Consider the following 26,870-nt stretch of genomic DNA (forward strand, 5'->3'; position numbering starts at 1 on the left):
TGCGCTGATAGATAGACTTGATCAATGAGACACATTTGACAGAAGTACCGGAAATAAAATAAATTCTAGTCCCGAACCATTTTTCATGTTCTAGTATTGAAAAGGTACAGAATGTTCAGTATACATCATGTTAGCTCCACACTCATGCTGTACTGGGAGTCTGGGCTACATCATGTTAGCTCCACACTCATGCTGTACTGGGAGTCTGGGCTACATCATGTTAGCTCCACACTCATGCTGTACTGGGAGTCTGGGCTACATCATGTTAGCTCCACACTCATGCTGTACTGGGAGTCTGGGCTACATCATGTTAGCTCCACACTCATGCTGTACTGGGAGTCTGGGCTACATCATGTTAGCTCCACTTAGCCTGTACTGGGAGTCTGGGCTGTATACCATGCAACACTATTAGGCGGCCCGCTCAATACTTTTCTATGCAGAAAAAACCCTGCACACACAAACTTTACTTATAGTAACTAAGTATGACTGAGTTGAAATCTTTAGACTGGTCTTCAGGTTGTTTAAATCAGATCAAATCTCTCACACACGCCAGCTGTGTTTACTCTCCGCCCCTCCACAGTGGCCCCCTGCTGTAATTTACTCTCTATATTTAGAATCCCAGGCCAGGTAGAGCACATTCAAAACAAACAACGAACACAACAACAGATCCTCCCACACAGCGGTGCACACAGCCCTGCAGGTGAACTAGACAGCAGTCTGAAGCACAGTGTGATACACAGCAGACCCAAGGAAACAGGCAAGGAAACAACAATGACATACACTATACATATCTAAAAGGAGAATGCAAAGTGGCAAACTAAACAAAATACGGGGAAACACTTGAACTATCATCAATATAAGATATGAATCCCGGAAAAGCTCCACTAAATAAAATGTACAACACATAATCAGAGAAAATAAGTTGGACAGTCAACTGTGGTCAAGTTCAGGGTTGTGGAACATTCCCAGAGGTCAAAAGGTCACAAAGGAAAAAGCTCAAAGTAAAGTGCTAACCTGTGTGCGATGCACCAGAGGATTTCTGACTCGAGTCAGGTTCGGGGCGTCCTGGTACAGTTGGAAGGGTCCCAGGGGGCAGCGGCTGACCCCTCTTCAGCAGCTGCTTGTGCTCCTGCTGGCGGAAGCGCGGAGGGATCTCTCTTGGCGGGTAACGCTGTTGGGCGGGCGAGGGCTGGGACTGCTGCTGGGCACTGGAGGGGGCGCGCTTGCCATTACTGCCACTGCTGCTGGTGGGGGGCACAGACGGGGTGGCACTGGGGTTGGCGGGGGGAGGAGGGGTGGGGCCGGGCTTGGCTGAGTCTGGCACTGTGGAGGGAAGAGAGAGGAGGCAGGAAGTTAAGGCACCAGGCAGAAGCTGATTTTGATTTATTCAACACACACACAAACATTCACACATCCACATGCTTAGCAGTCTGATGATACCGAGGCATCATCAGCTCACCATCCCTCCATCTTAAGCATTAGTAGGCTTAAGGCAAAGCCCACTAACTGATCTTAGATCAGTGTTTATAAAGACAATCACATCCTAACCCTGGAAAAAGAGGGCAGTTTTAGAGCTACTCTTCCCTCTGTAACCCCCCCACCCATCCTACTGACCTAGCCGTGACTTCTCCTTCTCACATTTACATTCCACCCTGACCGTCTATTATGTCTACGCTTCCAGCCCCTATGACAAACTCCACTCGCCCACTTCCTCAGTCTAGCATTAACATAAGCCAGCTAGCACTGTTTAGCATGGTATGCTAGCTAATTACTCAACTCATTAATTTCCTCAGCAATAGTTAGCAAGCACCATTAAGCATGCTAGCTAAGTACTATTTTCATGTATTGCCTCAACTGTTTTAGCTTTTTAGCAGCCTAGCATGCTAAGTACTGTACTCATTCATTTCCGGGCTCAATATTAGCAGTTTTGTAGGCTAGCACCTTAAGTATTAGCAACAGAGGGGAAGTGCTCAAAAAGGTCAGGGCTCAATCCGTATGAGGAGAGGCCAAGTAGCAAGAGGATCAGATTTGGAATGACAGGCATCAGGTGCATTATTGAAACGAGATGTATTCTGGTCCTAATCTCTGTACTGGTGCTTTCAAAATAAATGTGATAGTCAGCAAAGAGCCTAGTGCCGCTCTTCCATTTAATTCATTAAATGGATGATAATTTTTACCATGCTAGTAAATTAGCGTTTTATTTTCGGGCACTAGAAAGGTCCTCCTGAAATGGACACAAGCATGAGAGCGCTAACCTATTATACCAAGTAAAAGAGATGCTTGTAAGTCGCTCTGGATAAGAACATCTGCTCAATTACCAATATGTTAATGTGTAAGTGTATTGAGTAGAAAACATGGTGAGGGTAAAAGACAAAGGGTTAAAAACACAGCAAAAGAAGCTGACGAATTCCTTAATCAATAAGCTGTTTCTAATTGTTTTATGTTCCACTGTTTTGTTACGCTTCCCCAAAAAATAATTCACCAAAATTGTGATTGAAATAACTTGGGAATAGAGGAATGATCACAGACACACATTGACAGTAGTGGGATGCGGTCTAAACAAAGACATGCCTGTTAAATCACACAGCCAGAGGGAGCAAGAGAGAAAGATCTGGTATGGCAACACTAGTAAAAACATCAGCAGGATCCAGCAACACAGACCAGAAGCCAAACAAACCAGCATGAGATTGTGATCGGTTTTACAGTACGAGAGAATCAATGTGTGAGACAGGAAACAATCCTATGGCTAAATATTCTCACAAAGTAAAAAGCTCATTATAAACTGGGTGGTTTGAGCCCTGAATGCTGACTGGCGGACAGCTGTGGTATATCAGACCATATACCACAGGTATGACATTTTTTTTTTACTGCTCTGATTACATTGGTAACCAGTTTATAATAGCAATAAGGCACTTCGGGGGGGTTGTGGTATTGCGTTGTGCCCAAGAACAGCCCTTGGCAGTGGTATATTGCCCATATACCACACACCCCCCAGGCCTTATTGATTAAGTAACCCACAGAAAATGTGTGGGTTCTGCGTACGACGCTGTATGGGAACGGTGCTGCTCCATTGACCACAGCCCAATGTTTGTGCAGTGAACGGTGAACAGCTCACACACACAGTTATGTAACCGGGAGGCCCACAGTAAGGGGGAAGAGCACAGAACGGTGTCATACAAAAACATGTTTGAACCTTTATTTTAGCAGGGAGTCATACTGAGACCAAGGTCTCTGTTACAGGGAGTCGTACTGAGACCAAGGTCTCTGTTACAGGGAGTCGTACTGAGACCAAGGTCTCTGTTACAGGGAGTCGTACTGAGACCAAGGTCTCTGTTACAGGGAGTCGTACTGAGACCAAGGTCTCTGTTACAGGGAGTCGTACTGAGACCAAGGTCTCTGTTACAGGGAGTCGTACTGAGACCAAGGTCTCTGTTACAGGGAGTCGTACTGAGACCAAGGTCTCTGTTACAGGGAGTCGTACTGAGACCAAGGTCTCTGTTACAGGGAGTCGTACTGAGACCAAGGTCTCTGTTACAGGGAGTCGTACTGAGACCAAGGTCTCTGTTACAGGGAGTCGTACTGAGACCAAGGTCTCTGTTACAGGGAGTCGTACTGAGACCAAGGTCTCTGTTACAGGGAGTCGTACTGAGACCAAGGTCTCTGTTACAGGGAGTCGTACTGAGACCAAGGTCTCTGTTACAGGGAGTCGTACTGAGACCAAGGTCTCTGTTACAGGGAGTCGTACTGAGACCAAGGTCTCTGTTACAGGGAGTCGTACTGAGACCAAGGTCTCTGTTACAGGGAGTCGTACTGAGACCAAGGTCTCTGTTACAGGGAGTCGTACTGAGACCAAGGTCTCTGTTACAGGGAGTCGTACTGAGACCAAGGTCTCTGTTACAGGGAGTCGTACTGAGACCAAGGTCTCTGTTACAGGGAGTCGTACTGAGACCAAGGTCTCTGTTACAGGGAGTCGTACTGAGACCAAGGTCTCTGTTACAGGGAGTCGTACTGAGACCAAGGTCTCTGTTACAGGGAGTCGTACTGAGACCAAGGTCTCTGTTACAGGGAGTCGTACTGAGACCAAGGTCTCTGTTACAGGGAGTCGTACTGAGACCAAGGTCTCTGTTACAGGGAGTCGTACTGAGACCAAGGTCTCTGTTACAGGGAGTCGTACTGAGACCAAGGTCTCTGTTACAGGGAGTCGTACTGAGACCAAGGTCTCTGTTACAGGGAGTCGTACTGAGACCAAGGTCTCTGTTACAGGGAGTCGTACTGAGACCAAGGTCTCTGTTACAGGGAGTCGTACTGAGACCAAGGTCTCTGTTACAGGGAGTCGTACTGAGACCAAGGTCTCTGTTACAGGGAGTCGTACTGAGACCAAGGTCTCTGTTACAGGGAGTCGTACTGAGACCAAGGTCTCTGTTACAGGGAGTCGTACTGAGACCAAGGTCTCTGTTACAGGGAGTCGTACTGAGACCAAGGTCTCTGTTACAGGGAGTCGTACTGAGACCAAGGTCTCTGTTACAGGGAGTCGTACTGAGACCAAGGTCTCTGTTACAGGGAGTCGTACTGAGACCAAGGTCTCTGTTACAGGGAGTCGTACTGAGACCAAGGTCTCTGTTACAGGGAGTCGTACTGAGACCAAGGTCTCTGTTACAGGGAGTCGTACTGAGACCAAGGTCTCTGTTACAGGGAGTCGTACTGAGACCAAGGTCTCTGTTACAGGGAGTCATACTGAGACCAAGGTCTCTGTTACAGGGAGTCATACTGAGACCAAGGTCTCTGTTACAGGGAGTCATACTGAGACCAAGGTCTCTGTTACAGGGAGTCATACTGAGACCAAGGTCTCTGTTACAGGGAGTCATACTGAGACCAAGGTCTCTGTTACAGGGAGTCATACTGAGACCAAGGTCTCTGTTACAGGGAGTCATACTGAGACCAAGGTCTCTGTTACAGGGAGTCATACTGAGACCAAGGTCTCTGTTACAGGGAGTCATACTGAGACCAAGGTCTCTTATAAAGAGGCCTGTAATTACAAAAATATACACATTAATACAACATGAAAAGCAGAGATACACAACACAGTCATGGAAAACAAACAAACATACATTTTTTTCACAAGTAAGGTGCAAAAAAACTAACGGCAGATTTACCTAACTGTGTAGAGACAAAGGAATTTCCAGAGTTAGCCATCCCTGAGACTGGGGTAACCCCATTTTGGCCAGAATTTCTGGTGACCCCACCCCACCCCGCCCCAAATCGAAACAACCTTAAAATAAAAAAGTACATTTAGATTCACATCCACAAATAACCTTCAATTCAAATATCTTATCAAAGCACCAATAAATACCTTTACTCAATGATAGATTATTAGAAAATACTTTCTCAAATACGTTTGCATTAGGGATGTTACCGGTTAATCGGTTAGCGCCCAAAAACACATTTAACCGGTCTTGCTTGTCGTCATGCATTTTAATTTATCACAGGCGCACAGCATACACAGCCTAGTTTGAGGAGTGGAATAGCCTACCATCTGTCAGACAGCACAAGAGTAGCTCCGCAAAAAGCCTGCGTAGGCTACTGGAGTGAATTCAGCAGCATAGGCTATAGCCTGTCTACCGTTGACTATCAGCACATCAGCCACCACTTTGCAGTGTGAGGTTGAAACCTGAAGGTTTTCACTTTACGTCAAATAAATCAGTCTTCCCTTGCATCAAAGTAGCCTTGTGAAAACCCATCCATAGAAACGGGGAGGCAATTATTTTATTGGTTTTCATATCAACATTCTTTTGTTGTCCAGAAGCCAAATGCATTATCCTAGTCATATTAGCAACCCATCATAGTAGCTGCTATTAGATCCCCCCCTCTTTCTACGTTTCTAAAAGAGATGATCATCTCTGTCACATATGGAACTGCTCACATTAGGTGTTCTGTTGAGAACGGTGTTTCCCGCTAATTGCATTTGGGTAAATCTTTGAAAATTAAGTTTTATTAGGTGCTTCATTGTAGGAGTTGCATGTTCAATAATAGGCAATAACAGGCTTCATCAATAAGTACATCGATGACGTCGTCTCCACAGTGACCGTACGTAACGTACATACCTCAACCAGAAGCCATGGATTACAGGCAACCTCCTCCCTGAGCTAAAGGCTAGAGCTGCCGCTTTCAAGGAGTGGGACTCTAACTAGGAGGCTTATAAGAAATCCCGCTATACCCTCCGACGAACCATCAAACAGGCAAAGGGTAAATACAGGACTAAGATCGAATCGTACTACACAGGCTCCGAACATCGACAGATGTGGCAGGGCTGACAAACCATTACAGACCACAAAGCGAAGCACAGCCGAGAGCTGCCCAGTTACACAAGCCTACCAGATGAGCCAAATTACTTCTATGCTTGCGTCGAGGCAAATAACACTGAAACATGGATGAGAGAACCAGCTGTTCCGGAAGACTGTGTGATCATGCTCTCCGCAGTCGATGTGAGTAAGACCTTTTAAACAGGTCAACATTCACAAGGCCGCTTAGCCAAACGGATTACCGGGATGTTTACTGCGAGCATGCACTGACCAACTGGCAAGTGTCTTCACTAACATTTTCAATGTCTCCCTGTCCGAGTCTGTAATACCAACATGTTTCAAGCAGACCACCATAGTGGGCACAGGAACTAAGGTAACCTGCCTAAAGGACTACCAACCCGTAGCATGTCTGTAGCCATGAAGTGCTTCGAAAGGCTGGCCATTGCTCATATCAACACCAGTATCCCAGAAACCCTAGACCAACTCCAATTTGCATACCGCCCTAACAGATCCACAGAAGATGCAATCTCTATTGCACTCCACACGGCCCTTTCCCCCCCTCGACAAAAGGAACACCTATTTGAGAATGCATCAATAAGCTAAGGACCCTGGGACTAAACACATCCCTCTGCAACTGGATCCTGGACTTCCTGACGGGCCGCCCCCAGGTGGTAAGGGCAGGTAGCAACACATCTGCCACGCTGATCCTCAACAGAGGGGCCCCTCAGGGGTGCGTGCTCAGTCCACTCCTGTACTCCCTGTTCACTCATGACTGCACGGCCAGGCACGACTCCAACACCATCATTAAGTTTTCCGATGACAACAGTGGTAGGCCTGATCACCAACAACGTCAACAATCTCTCCCTCAACATGATCAAGACAAAAGGAGATGATTGTGGACTAAAGGAAAAAGAGGACAGAGCACGCCCCCATTCTCATCGACGGGGCTGGAGTGGAGCAGTTTGAGAGCTTCAAGTTCCTTGGTGTCCACATCACCAACAAACTAACATGGTCCAAGCACACCAAGACAGTCATGACAAAACCCATTCCCTCTCAGGAGACTGAAAAGATTTGGCATGGTTCCTCAGATCCTCAAAAGGTTCTACAGCTGCACCATAGAGAGCACTGCTCGGCCTCCTACAGCAAGACCCCCCAAGCCATAAGACCCCTGAACATCAAATGGCTTCACGGACTATTTGCATTGCCCCTCCCCCTATTTTACACCGCTGCTACTCTCTGTTATTATCTATGGATAGTCACTATAATAACTCTACCTACATGTACATATTACCTCAACTAACCGGCGCCCCCACACATTGACTCTGTCCGTTACCCCCCTGTATATAGTCTCGCTATTGTTATTTTACTGCTACTCTTTAATTACTTGTTACCTTTATTTCTTATTCATATTTGTACTGCATTGTTGTTTCGGGGCTCGTAAGAGAGTATTTCACTGTCAGGTTTACACCCGTTGTATTCGACGCATGTGACTAATAACATTTGATTTGATTTTTAAAATGTGATTTCCCCCCTGGTTCTCCCTCTGCCCCCGCAGCAGAGAATCATTGTGGGCTACAGCTGTTGCCACCAGCCCCCTGACCAGCTCCAGCTCTACCTCAGCCTGCCTGCAGCATAGGAACCAGGCAGGAAAGCTCGAGCTAGAGTGTGCTTCGCATTAGACTTCTCTCTCTCTACCTCTCCTCTACTCCCTACCTCCCTCCTCGTTCATCCATTCCTCATTGTTTATAACCAAAGATGGCTACACTAGGCCAAGCAGATGGAAGGCATATACATTACGCTGGCTAATTCTCCCTGCTGCTGATTCAGAGGGGATTTTCCTGTTAAAACGGGGAGTATTCTACATCCCGCCTTTAAATAGAACAGTATTAGAGTGATGGTCTCTCTGACGTAGATGCTTCTAGAAGTACTGGGGACGGATGGAGGGAGCAAAGAGGCGGGGCTAGCGGTCTGTTCTCTGGCTACACCAATCACAACATGGTGCAGAGAATAGTGTGTCACAGTCCCACCACCCCCGTGTCTGTCTGTGTCTCTCTCTCTGAATCCAGCCCTCCCTCTAATCCACTTACAATTAGAGCCCTATTCTTCCTCTGCACCCCTATTCTTCCTCTGCACCCCTATTCTTCCTCTGCACCCCTATTCTTCCTCTGCACCCCTATTCTTCCTCTGCACCCCTATTCTTCTATGTCTATGAGGTGTGATGAATACAGTGAAAGAGGTAGAAAAAAGTAGGAGATGGAAAGCGAGAAAAAGAGATTACACAGTTCTAAGCTGTGCGATGAGCCTGTTTGATAAGATACACAGTCGTCAGCTGGAGAGAGTTATGTGGATTCCCAGTTCATCAAAGATGCACTTCAAACTACGGCCCTGAGACCCTACAGCCTCACGCAAAGGAAGGGAATGGGATCCCATTTTACACTTTAAAAGAGCCCTTCATTTTCTGACGATCTCACACACACCAGGGGTCACGTTAAGAGTTCAAAAATCTGCATTTTCAAAACACAATCAAAAAAATATAAATAAACATTCTGTGTTTCAAACCATTTTCACCTGGGTTTTATTTTGAAAGTCAGTGTTTTTAGCTTCAATAGTGATCGGGGTGCAACTATAGTTTTCCTTCACAGAAAAGACATTGGTGAAACATCATTTTCATCAGATGACAGAAGTGCAAAGCTATTTGGCTCGTAGCCACACAAGTAAAAAAAGGAGGCCAAATGTCTGAAGTTTGAGGTGCCCTTAATCTGTCTGTCTCAGTGTCTGTGTGTGTTCGCACCATGCAGACTGCTCTCCACTCATCAAATCGGGCCACACACACACACACACACAATTATAGGCTTTTCCATAGCTTACGTCTTTAAAATCGGCCAGAGAGAGGAACTGAATGGAGAGCTTTCATACCCGAGGCCCCGACAACAGCTCACACTGCTCTAAACAGGCTACTATTGCCCAATGTTTGGGGGGGGAAACACATGGGTAGATCGGAGAGATTAATTACAAGGTCTTCTCTGTTATAATGGGCTGCGTTCAGGAGAAAAAGTGTTCAACTCCATTTCACAGCAGTGGCGGGTCTTGGAAAGCAAGTCACTACAAGGGTTGACTTTAATACTGTGGCATATTGGGTTCAGGGAAGCTATGGATGTAATAATAGAATGCAGCCAAGAAAAGGATGGGATGTGTCATGGCCTTACCAAGAGGGCAGCGTGCAATAGAGCTGAAAACAGTATTGAATATCTTCACAATGCAGACCAATGAATGACAGTCAATGTTGGCAAAAAAAAAAAAACATCTGTTGCATACAGGTAACGTCAGTCATATAGATACCAGGCCTAATCAGAACCAGATGAGCAAGTCGATTCATCACAGAAGAACACTGTATAAAGATACTGATCTGAAAACAAGATAAGAGAGACGGAGGTTAATGTAACAATCATATAAGAACGAGTGTGTGTGCATTTACACGCATGTATCCGTCCATGTTTGTGTGTGGAGTGTGTCTCTCCCTTAGGGTCTCTGAAGGGCTCGTCTGTCTCCCCCTCCTCTCCTCAGCGTGTTGAGCTGAGCTGCCATACTGAGCAGAGGGCCTCAGAGGGGAGGTGGAGATGATAGGGCTTAATTAATCCTGATTAAATATGGGGCTGTAATTTCAAGGAACAGCTCTCTCCCAGGTGTCCTGATCCCTCAGAGGTCAGAGAGGCAGGAGGACTGTAGTTTAGAGGAACAGCTCTCTACCAGGTGTCCTGATCCCTCAGAGGTCTGAGAGGGAGGAGGACTGTAGTTTAGAGGAACAGCTCTCTGAGAGCTCCTGATAACTCATATAGAGTTCTAAGATGCAGGAGGACTGTAGTTTAGAGGAACAGCTCTCTGAGGGCTCCTGATAACTCATATAGAGTTCTAAGAGGCAGGAGGACTGTAGTTTAGAGGAACAGCTCTCTGAGAGCTCCTGATAACTCATATAGAGTTCTAAGATGCAGGAGGACTGTAGTTTAGAGGAACAGCTCTCTGAGGGCTCCTGATAACTCATATAGAGTTCTAAGAGGCAGGAGGACTGTAGTTTAGAGGAACAGCTCTCTGAGAGCTCCTGATAACTCATATAGAGTTCTAAGAGGCAGGAGGACTGTAGTTTAGAGGAACAGCTCTCTCCCAGGTCTCCTGATCCCTCAGAGGTCTGAGAGGGAGGAGGACTGTAGTTTAGAGGAACAGCTCTCTGAGGGCTCCTGATAACTCATATAGAGTTCTAAAAGACAGGAGGACTGTAGTTTAGAGGAACAGCTCTCTGAGGGCTCCTGATAACTCATATAGAGTTCTAAAAAGGCAGCAGGGCTGTAGTTTAGAGGAACAGCTCTCTTCCCAGGTCTCCTGATCCCTCAGAGGTCTGAGAGGCAGGAGGGCTGTAGTTTAGAGGAACAGCTCTCTCCCAGGTCTCCTGATCCCTCAGAGGTCTGAGAGGCAGGGGGTCTATAGTTTAGAGGAACAGCTCTCTTCCAGGTCTCCTGATCCCTCAGAGGTCTGAGAAGCAGGAAGACTGTAGTTTAGAGGAACAGCTCTCTGAGGGCTCCTGATAACTCATATAAAGTTGTAAAAGGCAGGAGGACTCAAAACACCTTGGTCTGACTACTGTATATTGAAATGTAACTATACCTTTATTCAACAATTTAAAACATTTTAAAGATGCACTATGCAGATATCACCCCACCATGTCCTGGTTTCTAAAATTCTAATAGTTTGCCTAATTTCAGTTTGTGACAAAACAAGCAAGTATAATGTAGAGAATCATTGTACCATTTCAACCGCTATGAAATATATTTTCCATAACCCAAAATATTGTTTTTACAGCTGGTGTACAAAACCGAAAGTAAAATATGCAAAAACGACACTTAAGAACGGAACCATAGAAATAGCACACATAGAACAGATACAGTATACCGCTTCTTATACTTGATTTAAATGAGAATGACTGATCTATAACACACGTCTATGTAGATTTGGTCAGGTCGCCCAAAACGTTACATATTGCAGCTTTAAGGCTTTGAGTGTTTGTGTGCACCCAAGATGGAGGCCAGACAGACAGGATGAAGGCACAGGGACTGGAGCTGGTTCAGGTTAGCAGGACAGGAGACTTTTCTTTCACACACACCATTTCCCCATCATAAAACATTGGTGGAATGTGCTGGGGAGTAGCTGCAGCTGGTGGCTGGGAGAGAGAGAGAGACCTGTTCAGAGGTGGAACTCTCAGTCACACACACACACGTAGGAGTGTGTGTGACAAAGTGTCAATGTTATACAACTGACCTAATGAGAGATCCAACTGGCCCACTGCGTCCCCTATTCCAGGAACCCATTAAGTCCAACTCCTCTACCTGACTGCCCAGTTTCCTACACTCCACTGCTACTTCACCTGCCCACTCAACCCTGCCTGTCCACCCCATACATCATCCCACCACAACTCCCTCAGCAGCCAGCGCAAGCCTTACACTCAGCCTGCTCGCCTCAACGTACACAGCTATAGATTAATGTCTTCCTGAAGCTAGTGTGGGTTATGGAGTGGTCGCTGGAAATGTCGGCTTTGGCTTGGAGAACCTAGGAGTAGGTATTAACATGGATAACTGGTCACAGTTTCCCCAAAAACAAAATGACAAGACCCGTGAAATTAGCCGACAACATTCCCCCCCCAATGCCGCATTAATGCAATTCCACAAAACACACAACATGTGCAGCACATAATTAACCCTGGGGGACTGCACACGCTGCCCACACACAGTTAATAAACCCTACAGGAAACATCTACAGCAGGCTACAGTAGGCCTACAAAATAACATGGGCCTCTTCGCGCTCTCATTTTGACAGTCACACATTTCACAGGCCTATGCACAATTCACTAAATAGGCATCTCTGTCACAGAAATTAATTATGTTACCAATTCAGAGGCATGAGAGAAAAGTATATCTTCTCCTGTCCTAGAGCCCAGCCCATTTTCCTATCCAGTCCCAATCATACTGAAACCTAAAATCCTAACTCTAGTCTGGCATGAAAATTCCTAACTTCATTCTGTAGTCCATAGGTTACATGATCAAATCTTGTCTCTGGCCTATGCATGTGAAAATACTGCTAGCACATCTCCTCCGCGCTGTCTCGTACTTGCTGCCCATACGAGAGCTTCTGTAGAGAATCAACAAACGTAGATATGGATATTTCTAAAACAGAGTTGGTCCCCATTAAGATAAATAAATGAAATATCAAGTTCCACTCTTCATCTCCCAGTTACTGATGAGCTGATCTGCTGTCTGTATAATCATCAACTCCATTAGGCAAATATAGGAGATATTCTGTCATTCGTTGAAGGAGGTTATCTAGCAAGCTTAACAACGTTGGTAATTTTACTTGTTCGACTGCTGTTACAAAGTCTATGATTGGACAACACTATTCTCCGGGTGTGCTTTGTGTCAAGATGTGCTGAAATGCACTCAAATAATTGAGGAACATGATAAAGGTCAGAATTTATGAACAACTTGTTCCGCAATTCACAACAATGTCATTGGCGATCAAAGATCGAGTAACTATCATCAATAAACATCAGTTTCATTTGCGCTGAAATCTTTACATAGCGGCGCTGCCAAGCCGACAAGGTGGCACAGCTCCCCTCTTTTTGGGGGAGAATCCTGGCATAGTGACCATATCTTGGTTTTAAACACTTTAAAGTGGGCACTGGAATTATTCCTGGTATTGAAACTTGGCATATTGTCAGGAAAATATGAATCCTTACGAGTGAGTGAGTGAGTGAAAAATAAACAGGCATCTATCACTACGTGATGCCTAATGACAGCTCTCATATACAGCCACTGTCCTATCTCAGTCATTTGTATAATTCACATCACATATGTGATTTGCCAGCCATTTTGCTTCACTGTTGGAGCTAGTAACATAAGCATTTAGATGCAATAAACTTTGGTCTGATACAGTTACATACCAGAGGAGGCTGGTGGGAGGACCTATAGGAGGACGGGTTCATTGTAATGGTTGGAATGGAATGAATCAAACACGTGGTTTCCATGTTTGATATCGTTCCATTATTCCATTCCAGCCATTACAATGAGCCCATCCTCCTACAACTCCTCCCACCAGCCTCCTCTGCTATATACAATCTCAACAAGACATATATCAGCTCTAACCTAAACATACTCCTAGACAATACAGCATAAACAACTGAATGAATGCCCCCCTTGCCTCTGCTCAGTGATTGGCTAATATCCATCTTCACTGTATTCATTCTCATAGCGTTTAGCCGCTGAAGAGACAACATGACAGCGACGGCAGCGTGTGGAATAAATAAATTCCCTCCGGAATACACTGCCATTTATGGCTCTGCTGCGACACAAAGCGCTGGGTGTAATTAAGTCAATGTGAAACGGCAAATTAATCAAATTAATCGACACAGCGTTGTGTCGCCGCAGATTTGGAATAACAATGTGATCTTATGGCGCTATGTAAATGTGGTGGCTGCAGCTCCGTCTGGAATGGATGCTGTCCATGCTATCATAGTTACCGGGTATGTATCCCTATGTTACACTATCCCCTCATCATGCAGCGCCAGGGAGAAAATGCCTCCACATGGGTGATGGTCCAGTAGACAGGGAGGACTGGTGTCTGATGGGGTGGGGGCATGCTACCTGCCATAGACAGGAGAGATTCAGGCACAGCTGTGTTGTAACACTAGATGGTAGTGGTGGTAGAAACTAAGGAATAGTTGTGTTGTAACACTAGATGGTAGTTGTGGTAGAAACTAAGGAATAGTTGTGTTGTAACACTAGATGGTAGTGGTGGTAGAAACTAAGGCAAGGTTGTAACACTAGATGGTAGTGGTGGTAGAAACTACGGCATGGCTGTGTTGTAAATGGTAGTGGTGGTAGAAACTAAGGCACGGCTGTGTTGTAACACTAGATGGTAGTGGTGGTAGAAACTAAGGCATGGTTGTGTTGTAACCCTGGATGGTAGTGGTAGAATACCTCTCACTCTATAGAGACAGAGAAGTGGCTATGAACCAGAACTGCATGGAGAGAGGCTGATGAGCTGTAACTAGGCCACAGCCAGGAAGACACTGTAGAGGTAGAAGACTATCACCAAAGGCAATACGTGCTGCTTTCACACTAGGGACTGGCTGATGGAAACCATACATTTATCTGTTATTTTACCAGGTACGTTGACTGAGAACACGGTCTCATTTACAGCAACGACCTGGGGAATAGTTACAGGGGAGAGGAGGGGGTGAATGAGCCAATTGTAAACATAAGGACACGTGTGTCTGTGTGTACTTGTCAACTTTTTTATGTGACAATCTAGCCCCCTTCAAACTAACCTCTGGACTTCAAAGCCAGTTCCACTGTGTTTAATTGTTTCCCTCTAAATCAGGGACTGATTTAGACCCGGGACACCAGGTGTGAGCAATTAATGATCAGGTAGAACAGGAAACCAGCAGGCGACAGACCTCGTAGGGTAAGAGTTGAATATCCCTGGTTTATACAGATGCACATGTGATTGTACTAATGTATTCATAAAAGTCTGTTGACCTATGCATTGATATAATTGTGTTTGTATGAGTGCCTATACTACATACACAGTCCCAGTGGAGGTCGGTGAGGCAGAGGGAACTTATTTATATGAATGTACTGTATGCCTTAGCCATGTGGGTACACATGTGCCTTTTATGTTGATCTAGATGCACACTGCTTACTGTATGTGTAAACTGTAGACAGGAAACTAGTGTGTTCTCGCTCACTTTCACACAATACTCTCTCAGTTTCTTTCATGTACTTTGTTCCTGCAGTCTCTTTCTTTCAGACCCTTTCTTTCACTTTTGTCATTTCCTTCTCAGGAATATGTTTGTGACAAGCCAGGTGAATTTCCTTCTGCCTTTTTCACCCCACTCTCTCTATTCCTCCATCCACCCCCATATATATTCTCCTCCTCCAGACCCAGGTTGGGCCTCCCCATTCCAACCACAGTAGAAAAGTGCAGTATTACGCTGGTGGCCTCTCCCTGCCTGTTGTTACCCCTATCCTGCACTTTCACACTGACGCTGCTCTCAACAGTCAACACCACATTCTAATGTGTCACAGCCAGCTTTCATGGGACTTTTGAGCCATACATGGCTTAGTGGAAACATGCTAACCAAGAAAACTAACCCAGATTACTGCTAACTGGATGGAAACAGGCTAACTGGATGGAAACAGGCTAACAAAGCTAACTGGATGGAAACAGGCTAACAAAGCTAACTGGATGGAAACAGGCTAACAAAGCTAACTGGATGGAAACAGGCTAACAAAGCTAACTAACCCAGATTACTAATCATTATTGCAGCTCAGCAGCACAGACAGACTCCAGTAGATGCAGTCCTGCAGCCTACTATACCCTGTAGGGTTATTACACTAAAATGTCCCTTCCTCATCTTGACCTTTAAACCCCCCACTTCCCCAACCTCCTGTTAAGTGCTAGAAGGCCGTTACAGGACCATTAACGGATGCCCTAATGAGCTTTCCTAGAGACTTTCTCTCAAAACATAAGCCCCTCCTGGCCCCATCTGGCCAGTCACACCACATAACAGGTCCTCTCCCTCTCGCCAGTCCTTCTCTCTCGCTCATTAAGAGCTTTGGCACAGAGGGAAGTGAGAGGATGTGTTCTATCTACAGTGCTCTGGGTTCAATTCACTTCAAAACCCTGCCAGCTAAGTGCACACTGTGCATACTCTCACTTTCTCTGTTGCTCCGACTGTCATTCTCCCTCCATCCCCCTCTCTTTTCAATCAGTCAGTCAGTCTAAGGTAATAGGAGGTAGGAGTGGTTGCAGAATGTTGGAAAAGATGAGAACAACACACCTTTGGTTTTCTGTTCAGTGACCTGGAAAGAAAGAGGAAGAACATATTAGCAACAGATTTTTTTTTTAAGTACAAGGGACTACAGATAAATGAGCTGGCTGGATAAAACTGCCACATTTATTGAAATGTTGATGTGTAGGCCTATTGTCCCTGTCAAATACACATAATAAAGAAAGGAGTCCTAACTGAAGTGTGTGTTTTATGTCAATATTTAATGCAACAGACAAGGTCTCCTCTCTCGGAGTTAGCCTGCTAGCGTTAGCATGCTACTGGGTTGGCTGCCTGCACTTCAGCCTTGCTCTGACTGAAAGCCAGCCAATTCCATTGGAACAGAATGTTCAGGGAAATGTTCTTATTAGCCTATTATAATGCTACATGTTTTATGTTCATCCCTCCACCGGCTGAGCTTAGGGGCTTTTGCCTGGTGGGTCATGTGGATTAGTTAGCCAGAAAGTGAAAGAGGCAGACAACACACACACACACACAGGTACAGTGGCGTATGCAGGAACACACACACGCTGGCCAGCTCCCCCCTTCAGCTCTGCTTTCCTCAGCCTCACAGGAGGCTGCATGTGATAAAGAGAAGCAGCATGACACATTAGCCTGTTTAGCCAACGGAGTGGAAAGGGATCACTTACTGACACGGTTCAGAGCAGAGGGAGCGAGGGAGGGTGAAAGAGGAGAGGAAGAGAGCAGGGCACAGGGTAGAGGCTGATATCATCATCTTGCTTTGTGTAAAGCTACACCATTAAAAACAGGGGTTGGTGCTTGTATGAGGTAGTACCATAAAAACGCGGGTTGGTGCTAGAGGTCGACCGATTATGATTTTTCATGCCGATACCGATTATTGGAGGAACAAAAAAATGTAGATACCGATTATTGGAGGAACAAAAAAATGTAGATACCGATTATTGGAGGAACAAAAAAATGTAGATACCGATTATTGGAGGAACAAAAAAATGTAGATACCGATTATTGGAGGAACAAAAAAATGTAGATACCGATTATTGGGGGAACAAAAAAATGTAGATACCGATTATTGGAGGAACAAAAAAATGTAGATACCGATTATTGGAGGAACAAAAAAATGTTGATACCGATTATTGGAGGAACAAAAAAATGTAGATACCGATTATTGGAGGAACAAAAAAATGTAGATACCGATTATTGGAGGAACAAAAAAATGTGGATACCGATTATTGGAGGAACAAAAAAATGTAGATACCGATTATTGGAGGAACAAAAAATGTAGATACCGATTATTGGAGGAACAAAAAAATGTAGATACCGATTATTGGAGGAACAAAAAAATGTAGATACCGATTATTGGAGGAACAAAAAAATGTAGATACCGATTATTGGGGGAACAAAAAAATGTAGATACCGATTATTGGAGGAACAAAAAAATGTAGATACCGATTATTGGAGGAACAAAAAAAATGTAGATACCGATTATTGGAGGAACAAAAAAATGTAGATACCGATTATTGGAGGAACAAAAAAATGTAGATACCGATTATTGGAGGAACAAAAAAATGTGGATACCGATTATTGGAGGAACAAAAAAATGTAGATACCGATTATTGGAGGAACAAAAAAATGTAGATACCGATTATTGGAGGAACAAAAAAATGTAGATACCGATTATTGGAGGAACAAAAAAATGTAGATACCGATTATTGGAGGAACAAAAAAATGTAGATACCGATTATTGGAGGAACAAAAAAATGTAGATACCGATTAAATCGGCCAATTTTTATTTATATATATTTATAATAATGACAATTACAACAATACTGAATGAACACTGAATATAATACATCAAAATACATTTAGTCTCAAATAAATAATGAAACGTATTCAATTTGGTTTAAATAATGCAAAAACAAAGTGTTGGAGAAGTAAAAGTGCAATATGGGCCATGTAAGAAAGCTAACGTTTTAGTTCCTTGCTCAGAACATGAGAACATATGAAAGCTGGTGGTTCCTTTTAACATGAGTCTTCAATATTCCCAGGTAAGACGTTTTTTTGTTGTAGTTATTATAGGACTATTTCTCTCTATACCATTTGTATTTCCTTTCATTGACTAGTGGATGTTCTAATAGGCACTTTAGTATTTCCAGCCTAATCTCTGGAGTTGATGGGCTTTAAGTCAAATAGCTGCTGGCAAATGCAGGAAAGTGCTGTTTGAATGAATGCATACGAGCCTGCTGCTGCCTACCACCGCTCAGTCAGACTGCTCTATCAAATCAGAGACTTAATTATAATATAATACCACACAGAAATACGAGCATTAGGTCATTAATATGGTCAAATCCGGAAACTATCATTTTGAAATACGGAACTGTTCCGTATTTTATAGAACGAGTGGCAACCCTAAGTCTAAATATTGCTGCTACATTGCACAACCTTCAATGTTATAATTATGCACAATTCTGGCAAATTAATCACGGTCTTTGTTAGCAAGAAATGGTCTTCACACAGTTCGCAATGAGCCAGGCGGCTCAAACTTCTGCATATACCCTGACTCTGTTGCACAGAACAGAACGCAAGAGAAGTGACAATTTCCCTAGTTAAAATAAATTCATGTTAGCAGGCAATATTAACTATATATGCAGGTTTAAAAATATATACTTGTAATTGATTTTAATAAAGGCATTGATGTTTATGGTTCGGTACACATTGGTGCAACGACAGTGCTTTTTTCGCGAATGCGCTTGTTAAAACACCCGTTTGGCGAAGTAGGCTATGACTCAATGATATATTAACAGGCACCACATCGATTATATGCAACGCAGGACAAGCTAGTTAAACTAGTAATATCATCAACCATGTGTAGTTAACTAGTGATTATGTTAAGATTGATTGTTTTTTATAAGATACGTTTAATGCTAGGTAGCAACTTACCTTGGCTCCTTGCTGCACTCACGTAACAGGTAGTCAGCCTGCCACACAGTGTCCTCCTGGAGTGCAATGTAATCGGCCAGAATGGGTGTCAAAAAACGCCGATTGTTATGAAAACTTGAAATCGGCCCCAATTAAAAATCGGCCATTCCGATTAATCAGTCGACCTCTAGTTGGCGCTGTATGAGGTAGTAATGAAAAAACAGGGGTTGGCGCTGTATGAGGTAGTATGATAAAAACAGGGGTTGGTGCTGTATGAGGTAGTATGATAAAAACAGGGGTTGGTGCTGTATGAGGTAGTATGATAAAACCAGGGGTTGGCGCTGTATGAGGTAGTATGATAAAACCCGGGGTTGGCGCTGTATGAGGTAGTATGATAAAACCCGGGGTTGGCGCTGTATGAGGTAGTATGATAAAAACAGGGGTTGGTGCTGTATGAGGTAGTATGATAAAACCAGGGGTTGGTGCTGTATGAGGTAGTATGATAAAACCAGGGGTTGGTGCTGTATGAGGTAGTATGATAAAACCAGGGGTTGGTGCTGTATGAGGTAGTATGATAAAACCAGGGGTTGGTGCTGTATGAGGTAGTATGATAAAACCAGGGGTTGGTGCTGTATGAGGTAGTATGATAAAACCAGGGGTTGGTGCTGTATGAGGTAGTATGATAAAAACAGGGGTTGGTGCTGTATGAGGTAGTATGATAAAAACAGGGGTTGGTGCTGTATGAGGTAGTATGATAAACCAAGGGGTTGGTGCTGTATGAGGTAGTATGATAAAACCAGGGGTTGGTGCTGTATGAGGTAGTATGATAAAAACAGGGGTTGGTGCTGTATGAGGTAGTATGATAGAAGTGTGTCCAAACAACAAGAACCATATGACGTCACACCTTTTTCTGAGCAGCTTCCTTCTTTTTCTTTTCTTCTTGCTTTCTCTTTTTCTTTTCTTCCATCAAATGGTTCTGGTCTCGTGTTCCCTGCTTCTTCTCTCGGCTGGAACAGAGGATCAAAAGACAGACATGTTTTACAACGCGGTTGCTGGCGAGGTAAGGACTGTCTGCACGTGAACACCTGGAATCCTCCCATGAATTCCATTCTGAAGCAGAGAGATATAACTACTCACTGCAGCTCTTTACTGAGGGAATGTACAGACGATAGAAACACCATTAACAGATTGACCTGCGTGTGTGTGTGGCTTGGGTTGTATTGGCTCGGATTGACTTGTGTGGATGACTTGTGTGTGGTCTGGAAATTATTAGGAGGCATTGTGGTGCTGGTGGAGGCCAGAGCTGTGGTCCTCTTAGTGTTACTGAAACCCTTGATATGAGGCCCCATTCTTCAATCCCCAGACATCCAGTCAGTACCTATCGCCAACTCCAAGACAACCCAGACTCAGTAGGATGAGTAAGGCTGCATCTCACCCTGTTATTCACAATACAGTGCACTGCCTGACATCTCTATGACCAGTATTGAATGACCCAGGTAAAGTGAGGCACAGCCACACTCAGTACTAACTGCCACTCCCCAGATCCCTCAGAGTACTGCATCTTACCTGGTAGGGACCCAGCTCTCAGACACAAAGGCCTGCCAAGCCTCCACTCCACACACATGCTCCAAAGCCATTAAAAAAACACACACAAAAACGACCTGACATTTCCACATCCTTTCGCGAGCAGCAAGTTCCAGAGGAGAGTTGGGTATTCAGCGTCCCAAATGGCACCCTATTCCCTACATTGTCCACTACTTTTGACCAGAGCACTATGTTAGGGAATAGGGTGCCATTTGGGATGCGTCCCGATCCTATATTTAGCCTTAATACGCCTAGGCCTTTTCTCTTTTCACTTAAAAATCTCCAGCATTAAGGACAGAGATGGGGGAATAATAACTGCATGGAAAAATACATAAATTGGAATCCGGTTTCCTTGAACCGGAGATGAGAAATTGCATCTAAAAATGTAAGCCAAGCATGTGCTGCAATGCCGTGCCATCGCCTGGCAACAAGAGCTCCCGAGGCCTGATGAGTGTGCAGCCAGGTGGAGAGGTGGTGGATGTTGGCCCTTAAGCACTGATCCAGAGTCAGTTAGGTTTTTAGGCCGCTGCACAGTGCACTGCATATTACTCACCGGTCTTCGGGGCATCAGGGTTGACACAGTCTCTAGAAAGACCAAATTTGATTAGTTATTTTTTATTTATTTAAACTAGGCAAGTCAGTTAAGAACAAATTCTTATTTACAATGACGGCCAACCCCGGCCAAACCTGGATGACGCTGGGACAATTGTGCGCCGCCCTATGGGACTCCCAATCACAGGCGGTTGTGATACAGCCTGGAATCGAACCAGTGTCTGTAGTGACGCGTCTAGCACTGAGATGCAGTGCCTTAGACCACCGCCCCACTCGGGAGACAAATCAGGTGTGTTTTTGTTGGAATTCAACATGTCTGAGGGAGAAGGTTTGAGAAAAATGCCTAGCCTATAAAAACACAACTACCATAACCAACACAGTCTGCTCCCCTTCTTCCATTAGGATACAATATAAACAGAAGGCAAAGAAGCAGGCTGAAGCACAATAAGGCAAGTCTACCACAGAGAAGCAGGCTGAAGCACAATAAGGCAAGTCTACCACAGAGAAGCAGGCTGAAGCACAATAAGGCAAGTCTACCACAGAGAAGCAGGCTGAAGCACAATAAGGCAAGTCTACCACAGAGAAGCAGGCTGAAGCACAATAAGGCAAGTCTACCACAAAGAAGCAGGCTGAAGCACAATAAGGCAAGTCTACCACAGAGAAGCAGGCTGAAGCACAATAAGGCAAGTCTACCACAGAGAAGCAGGCTGAAGCACAATAAGGCAAGTCTACCACAGAGAAGCAGGCTGAAGCACAATAAGGCAAGTCTACCACAGAGAAGCAGGCTGAAGCACAATAAGGCAAGTCTACCATAGAGAAGCAGGCTGAAGCACAATAAGGCAAGTCTACCACAGACTTCAATACAACATAAGGAGGTGCAGTTGCTCACGCAGGCAATTAGCAACTAAGCTAAAACAACTGACCTGATAATAGTAACGTGTGTAGGCTGGCGAATGTCTCAAAGAAATCGCACACAAAAAACGCTGTCTCTCACATATCCACGTAGCCATGCACTGATTGGCCAGTCGACGGGCTAATCAGCCAATCTCGGGGGCTAATCTTGGCTTTGGTCCTCTTAACACTTCACCGGGAGTTACCTCACAGCATGGGCCACAGACTAGCTTGGAACAGAGCTGAGTGCTCCATGTAGCTCCATGTGTTAAGTGGAAAACTGTTGACTAGCCATAAGCCGCTGCAGCGTTCTCCATGTTGGCCTATTTGGTTCCAAAGAGCAGCAGCAGGAAAGAACAGAGCTATTAATAGGCAACTCCTACTGTCTGGCTGTTTTTAGGGTTGAAGACCAGAGATTATGTGGATGGAAATTTGCCTCAGAACTCCGATGTGCTTCCATACCACGGCTAACCCATTAGATCCATAAATATTTATTTTTGTGGGGCCCACAGCCCAGCTATTAAGCCTAGCTACAGCTGCTGGATAAATATAGCCACAGTCTCCATTCAACATTGATGCACTGTGCTAGTGTCTCATAGTATCAGAGGAATGGAGTGATGGCCCAGCTGAGCTAAACTGCTGTCTGTCTAGGCACAGGCTGAGCCGGAAAACATAGACCTAGGCTACACATACTGGAAACTGTCCAGGATCAGTTGGTCCTTGTGCAAGACAACTCTGGTAAAAGGACTGTGAAACAAGGACTTTCATTTTTTTAAACCAAATATTACGATTGCAATTTGACGTGGAACAAAGATCAAATCACTTGGATGAACTGCCGGAATCATAGAAAGAGAATGACTTATTTAAGAAGGGAAGTTGAAAGCAGCATAGTTCTTGTTTGGAACAATCGGTTGACTGCCTTTGACCCAACAGAACAGCATGCAAACATCTAGTAATTACCAGCGAGGAGGAGGAACGGTGCTGCTTGGTGTGTGGGGGAAGCCACTGCAAGAGGAAAATAACTAGAAAAACCTCCGTTACACTGGGCTGAGATGCCTTTCAAAATATCACGTGACATGGATCTTATCCATATTGCAATTTCAATGTGAATCCGATTAATTGTGCAGCCCTAGTGTGTGTGTGTGTGTGCATGGTCTAGGGAGGTGGATCCCCAAGAAATGCCAAAATAAGGTACCTAAATGAGAGAGACGTTGAAAAAATGAGTTGTTTTGACTGTCAGGGGGGTTGAATGACTGACATGGACATTGAGGCAGTGCCAGTCAGCAGTCAGTTTGGAGCAGGAAGACAGTGATTGACAAGCTAAACGTACAGCCTTGAGCTTGATGCTGCTTCTGAGGTGCTGGAGGATAGAACCACTAAAACACAACAAGAGGATTAGAGAGGTGATTTCTATTAAACCAGAATGCTTCTGGGAACAAAGGCGGACAAAAGGCAATCAGAGAGAGGGTAGAGGAAGGACCGTACAATAAAGAGGGTAATGGTATGATGGGGTGGGAAGGTGGGTATGCAGGTTGCTTTGATATCCAGACACTCTGGTGTATGTGAGAACACATACAAGGAAGGGGGGAGGTGGTGGGTGTGCAGGTTGCTTTTGATATCCAGACACTCTGGTGTATGTGAGAACACATACAAGGAAGGGGGGAGGTGGTGGGTGTGCAGGTTGCTTTTGATATCCAGACACTCTGGTGTATGTGAGAACACATACAAGGAAGGGGGGAGGTGGTGGGTGTGCGCTCGGTGGAGGGAAGGGGGCTTGCGAGAGACGATAGTCACTGGGCACAGAGCCAGGAATGCCAGCACTGCAAGACAAATAAGAGCGAGGCTGCTGAGCCCCTGGGAGAAGGGTTGCTTGCTCGCTAGCAACCGCAGCAGCCGCAATGGCGGAATCAGACTGCAGCCCCTCTGCTTGGCACGATCGTACATTAGGAAGACAGACCGCACTTCCCAAAACGCTCTGGAAAACGAGATCTGATGTGCCACATTGGAGCCCTTCGGCTATCCCAAAACACTGCTTAAAATTATCCATCCATCTGCCAAAAAAGGACAGTTAAATTAAAGAAATCTGGGAAACCAGGCTGGTATTCACAGTGGAATTTGAAAAAGGCTTTTGATAAAGCATGACTGGAATTTATACATAAAAGCCTGGAATATTTCCATTTTGGAGAATCTCTTATACAAATGGGTTCATTATATTTTATTTGGAATGGCAAGCCAGACAAAATTATAATGAATATTAATTTGGAGAGCATAAAGGATTCAATAATAAATCATCTCACTAAAGGCTTCAAATCATACAACAACTACACTTAAATTCAAACGGGTTCTCTAGCAGCTTAGTAAGAATGGCTCACCCCATGTTCAAGAATGGCCTTTTTCCCCAATTACAACCTCTCTCTTCCTGTTATTTGAAAATGAAATAATCTCCAAAATATTGCTATTTTTAAAACAAGCAATAGAAAGCTGGTTGCAATTTCAGTTTAATCCACCAGAAAAGACAGAACAAATATTCCAACAATATTATGGTTAAACTCAAATATACTAATTGATCAAAAATATATATAATTTGAAAATAAATTATAAAATATAGGACTGGTTGACTTGTCACACATGCAGCTAAAACAAATGTCTTCTCAATCTAAAATTAAAACTAACTAATTGCAGCATTACCACAAAAATGGAAAAAGCACTTGGAAGGAGAGAAAGTAAGGAACTTGTCTGTCGGCCCTGCATTAAATACCTACATTTGTTTTGTTTTTAAATGGTGATAAAAAGTATAGCAGTTTCATTTCAGGACAACAACAATAGTGACCGCTGTGCCATATAGATTGCAAGATAGTTGAGAGGAGATTCTCAATGTACCGATTCCATGGCACATGGTTTATGAACTGATTCGCAAAACTTTGTTTTTCAATTTAACTTATACAAATTCTTGCCAATTAAAATGTTACATTAAAGGGGTGATAACAACCATCCCAGCACTGCAGACTTTGCTGCGAAGAGAGAGAATCATTAGAGCACTTGTTTTGTACTGTCAAATATGTAGCTTGTTTTTGGTCGCAGGTTCAGGAATAGCTTAAGAATTTACCTGGAGCCAACTCTGCAAATAGGACTGCTGGATGATTTGAAAAGTCATAGTCAATTCACCAATAACATAATAATAATCTGAACAAAAATGTTTCTTTAATTTACAATCTGTAGAAACTATGAGAAAAGGTTCAGAACATTTGTGAAACATTACATCTGAAAAATATATGGCAAATAGAAATCAAAACTGGATGGTGTTCAGAGATAGATGGCAGGGGTTGATGGTAGCTGAAGGGTGGGACTTAAAATGACTAAATGTGGCTGTTCTCAGACGATCCCACAGGTGAAGAAGCCAGGTGTGGAGGTCCTGGGCGGTTACACGTGGTCTGCGGTTGTGAGGCCGGTTGGACCTACTGACAAACTCTCTAAAACGACTTTGGAGGCAACAACTCGTGGACATTCACAAGAGTTAGCCAATTGCACGCTCCCTAAACTTGAGACATCTGTGGCATTGTTGTGTGTCAAAATTGCACTTTTTAGAGGGGCCTTATTGTAGCCAGCACAAGGTGCACCTATGTAACGATCCTGCTGTTTAATCAGTTTCTTGATATGCCACACACATCAAGTGGATGGATTATCATGGCAAAGGAGAAATGCTCACTAATAGGGATGTAAACATTTTTGTCCACAAAATTGGAGAAATATGCTTTTTGTGCGTATGGAACATTTCCGGGATCTTTAATTTTAGCTCATGAAACAAACACGTTTGTGTGTGAGAGAGAATTATCTACACACACACACTCAGTACCAGTCAAAAGTCTGGACACACCTACTCATTAGGGTTTTTCTTTATTTTTACTATTTCCTACATTGTAGAATAATAGTGAAGACATAAAAACTATGAAATAACACATGCTCTGGCCAGGAGATTTTTCAGATGCTACACTCTTAGCAGGCCCTCAGAAATAAAAGCTATGGATCGGCTCCAGCAGTTGAAGTTCCCGATTACTTTCATCCTCTCCGTCAGTAACCGGAGCAGCCGTTTCACGAGCCCGGTCAAACAACGTATTGCTCCAATAGATCACAGAACGTCCCCAACAAAAGAACTTATTAGACTCCAATCACGTGGCACTTGCTCTGTTTCCACATTCATCTTCATAAAAAGCCATTATCCAGCAGGTGAAAGGGCTGTATATGAAGGGAAACATGGACCAGCTAGAGGGAGGTTTCACCATGTATTATACAGTCCTGTATTGTTTAAACATGGACCAGCTAGAGGGATTTCAATCATGTATATACCATATCCTGTATTGTTTTAAACATGACCCAGCTAGAGGGAGGTTTCATCATGTATTATACCATCCAGTCCTGTATTGTTTTAAACATGGACCAGCTAGAGGAGGTTTCACCATGTATTATACCAGTCCTGTAATTGTTTAAACATGGACCAGCTAGAGGGAGTTTCAATCATGTATTATACCAGGCCAGTCCTGTATTGTTTAAACATGGACCACCTATAGGGAGGTTTCATCATGTATTATACCAGTCCAGTCCTGTATTGTTTAAACATGGACCAGCTAGAGGGAGGTTTCATCATGTATTATACCAGTCCAGTCCTGTATTGTTTAAACATGGACCAGCTAGAGGGAGGTTTCATCATGTATTATACCAGTCCAGTCCTGTATTGTTTTAAACATGACCAGCTAGAGGGAGGTTTCATCATGTATTAT

At 44.2% G+C, this 26,870-nt stretch overlaps 1 protein-coding gene across 4 annotated transcripts; it reads right to left on the reverse strand.

Annotated features, from left to right (window-relative positions):
• Positions 1-556: 556 nt before the first annotated feature.
• Positions 557-23,303, reverse strand: LOC109876343 (trinucleotide repeat-containing gene 6A protein-like). Of its 4 annotated transcripts, none has more exons than XM_031814391.1 (4): positions 21,206-21,239; positions 19,973-20,075; positions 16,183-16,204; positions 557-1,323 (listed from the first exon to the last, which is right to left on the reverse strand). In XM_031814391.1, the coding sequence occupies exons 2-4, from the start codon at positions 20,033-20,035 to the stop codon at positions 1,010-1,012; spliced, it is 399 nt and encodes a 132-aa protein (XP_031670251.1). In that variant the 5' UTR covers positions 20,036-20,075; positions 21,206-21,239; the 3' UTR covers positions 557-1,009. The 4 variants fall into 4 exon arrangements, 3 of the variants coding, with proteins under 3 accessions (XP_031670251.1, XP_031670250.1, XP_031670249.1); XM_031814390.1 differs by lacking the exon at positions 21,206-21,239 and adding an exon at positions 22,128-23,295 and having other exon boundaries at positions 558-1,323; XR_004206859.1 differs by lacking the exons at positions 557-1,323; positions 21,206-21,239 and adding exons at positions 11,075-11,508; positions 22,128-23,280.
• Positions 23,304-26,870: the final 3,567 nt, after the last annotated feature.

This window comes from Oncorhynchus kisutch, unplaced genomic scaffold (assembly GCF_002021735.2).
Source record: "Oncorhynchus kisutch isolate 150728-3 unplaced genomic scaffold, Okis_V2 Okis06b-Okis10b_hom, whole genome shotgun sequence".
In the NCBI taxonomy this organism is placed as follows: domain Eukaryota; kingdom Metazoa; phylum Chordata; class Actinopteri; order Salmoniformes; family Salmonidae; genus Oncorhynchus; species Oncorhynchus kisutch.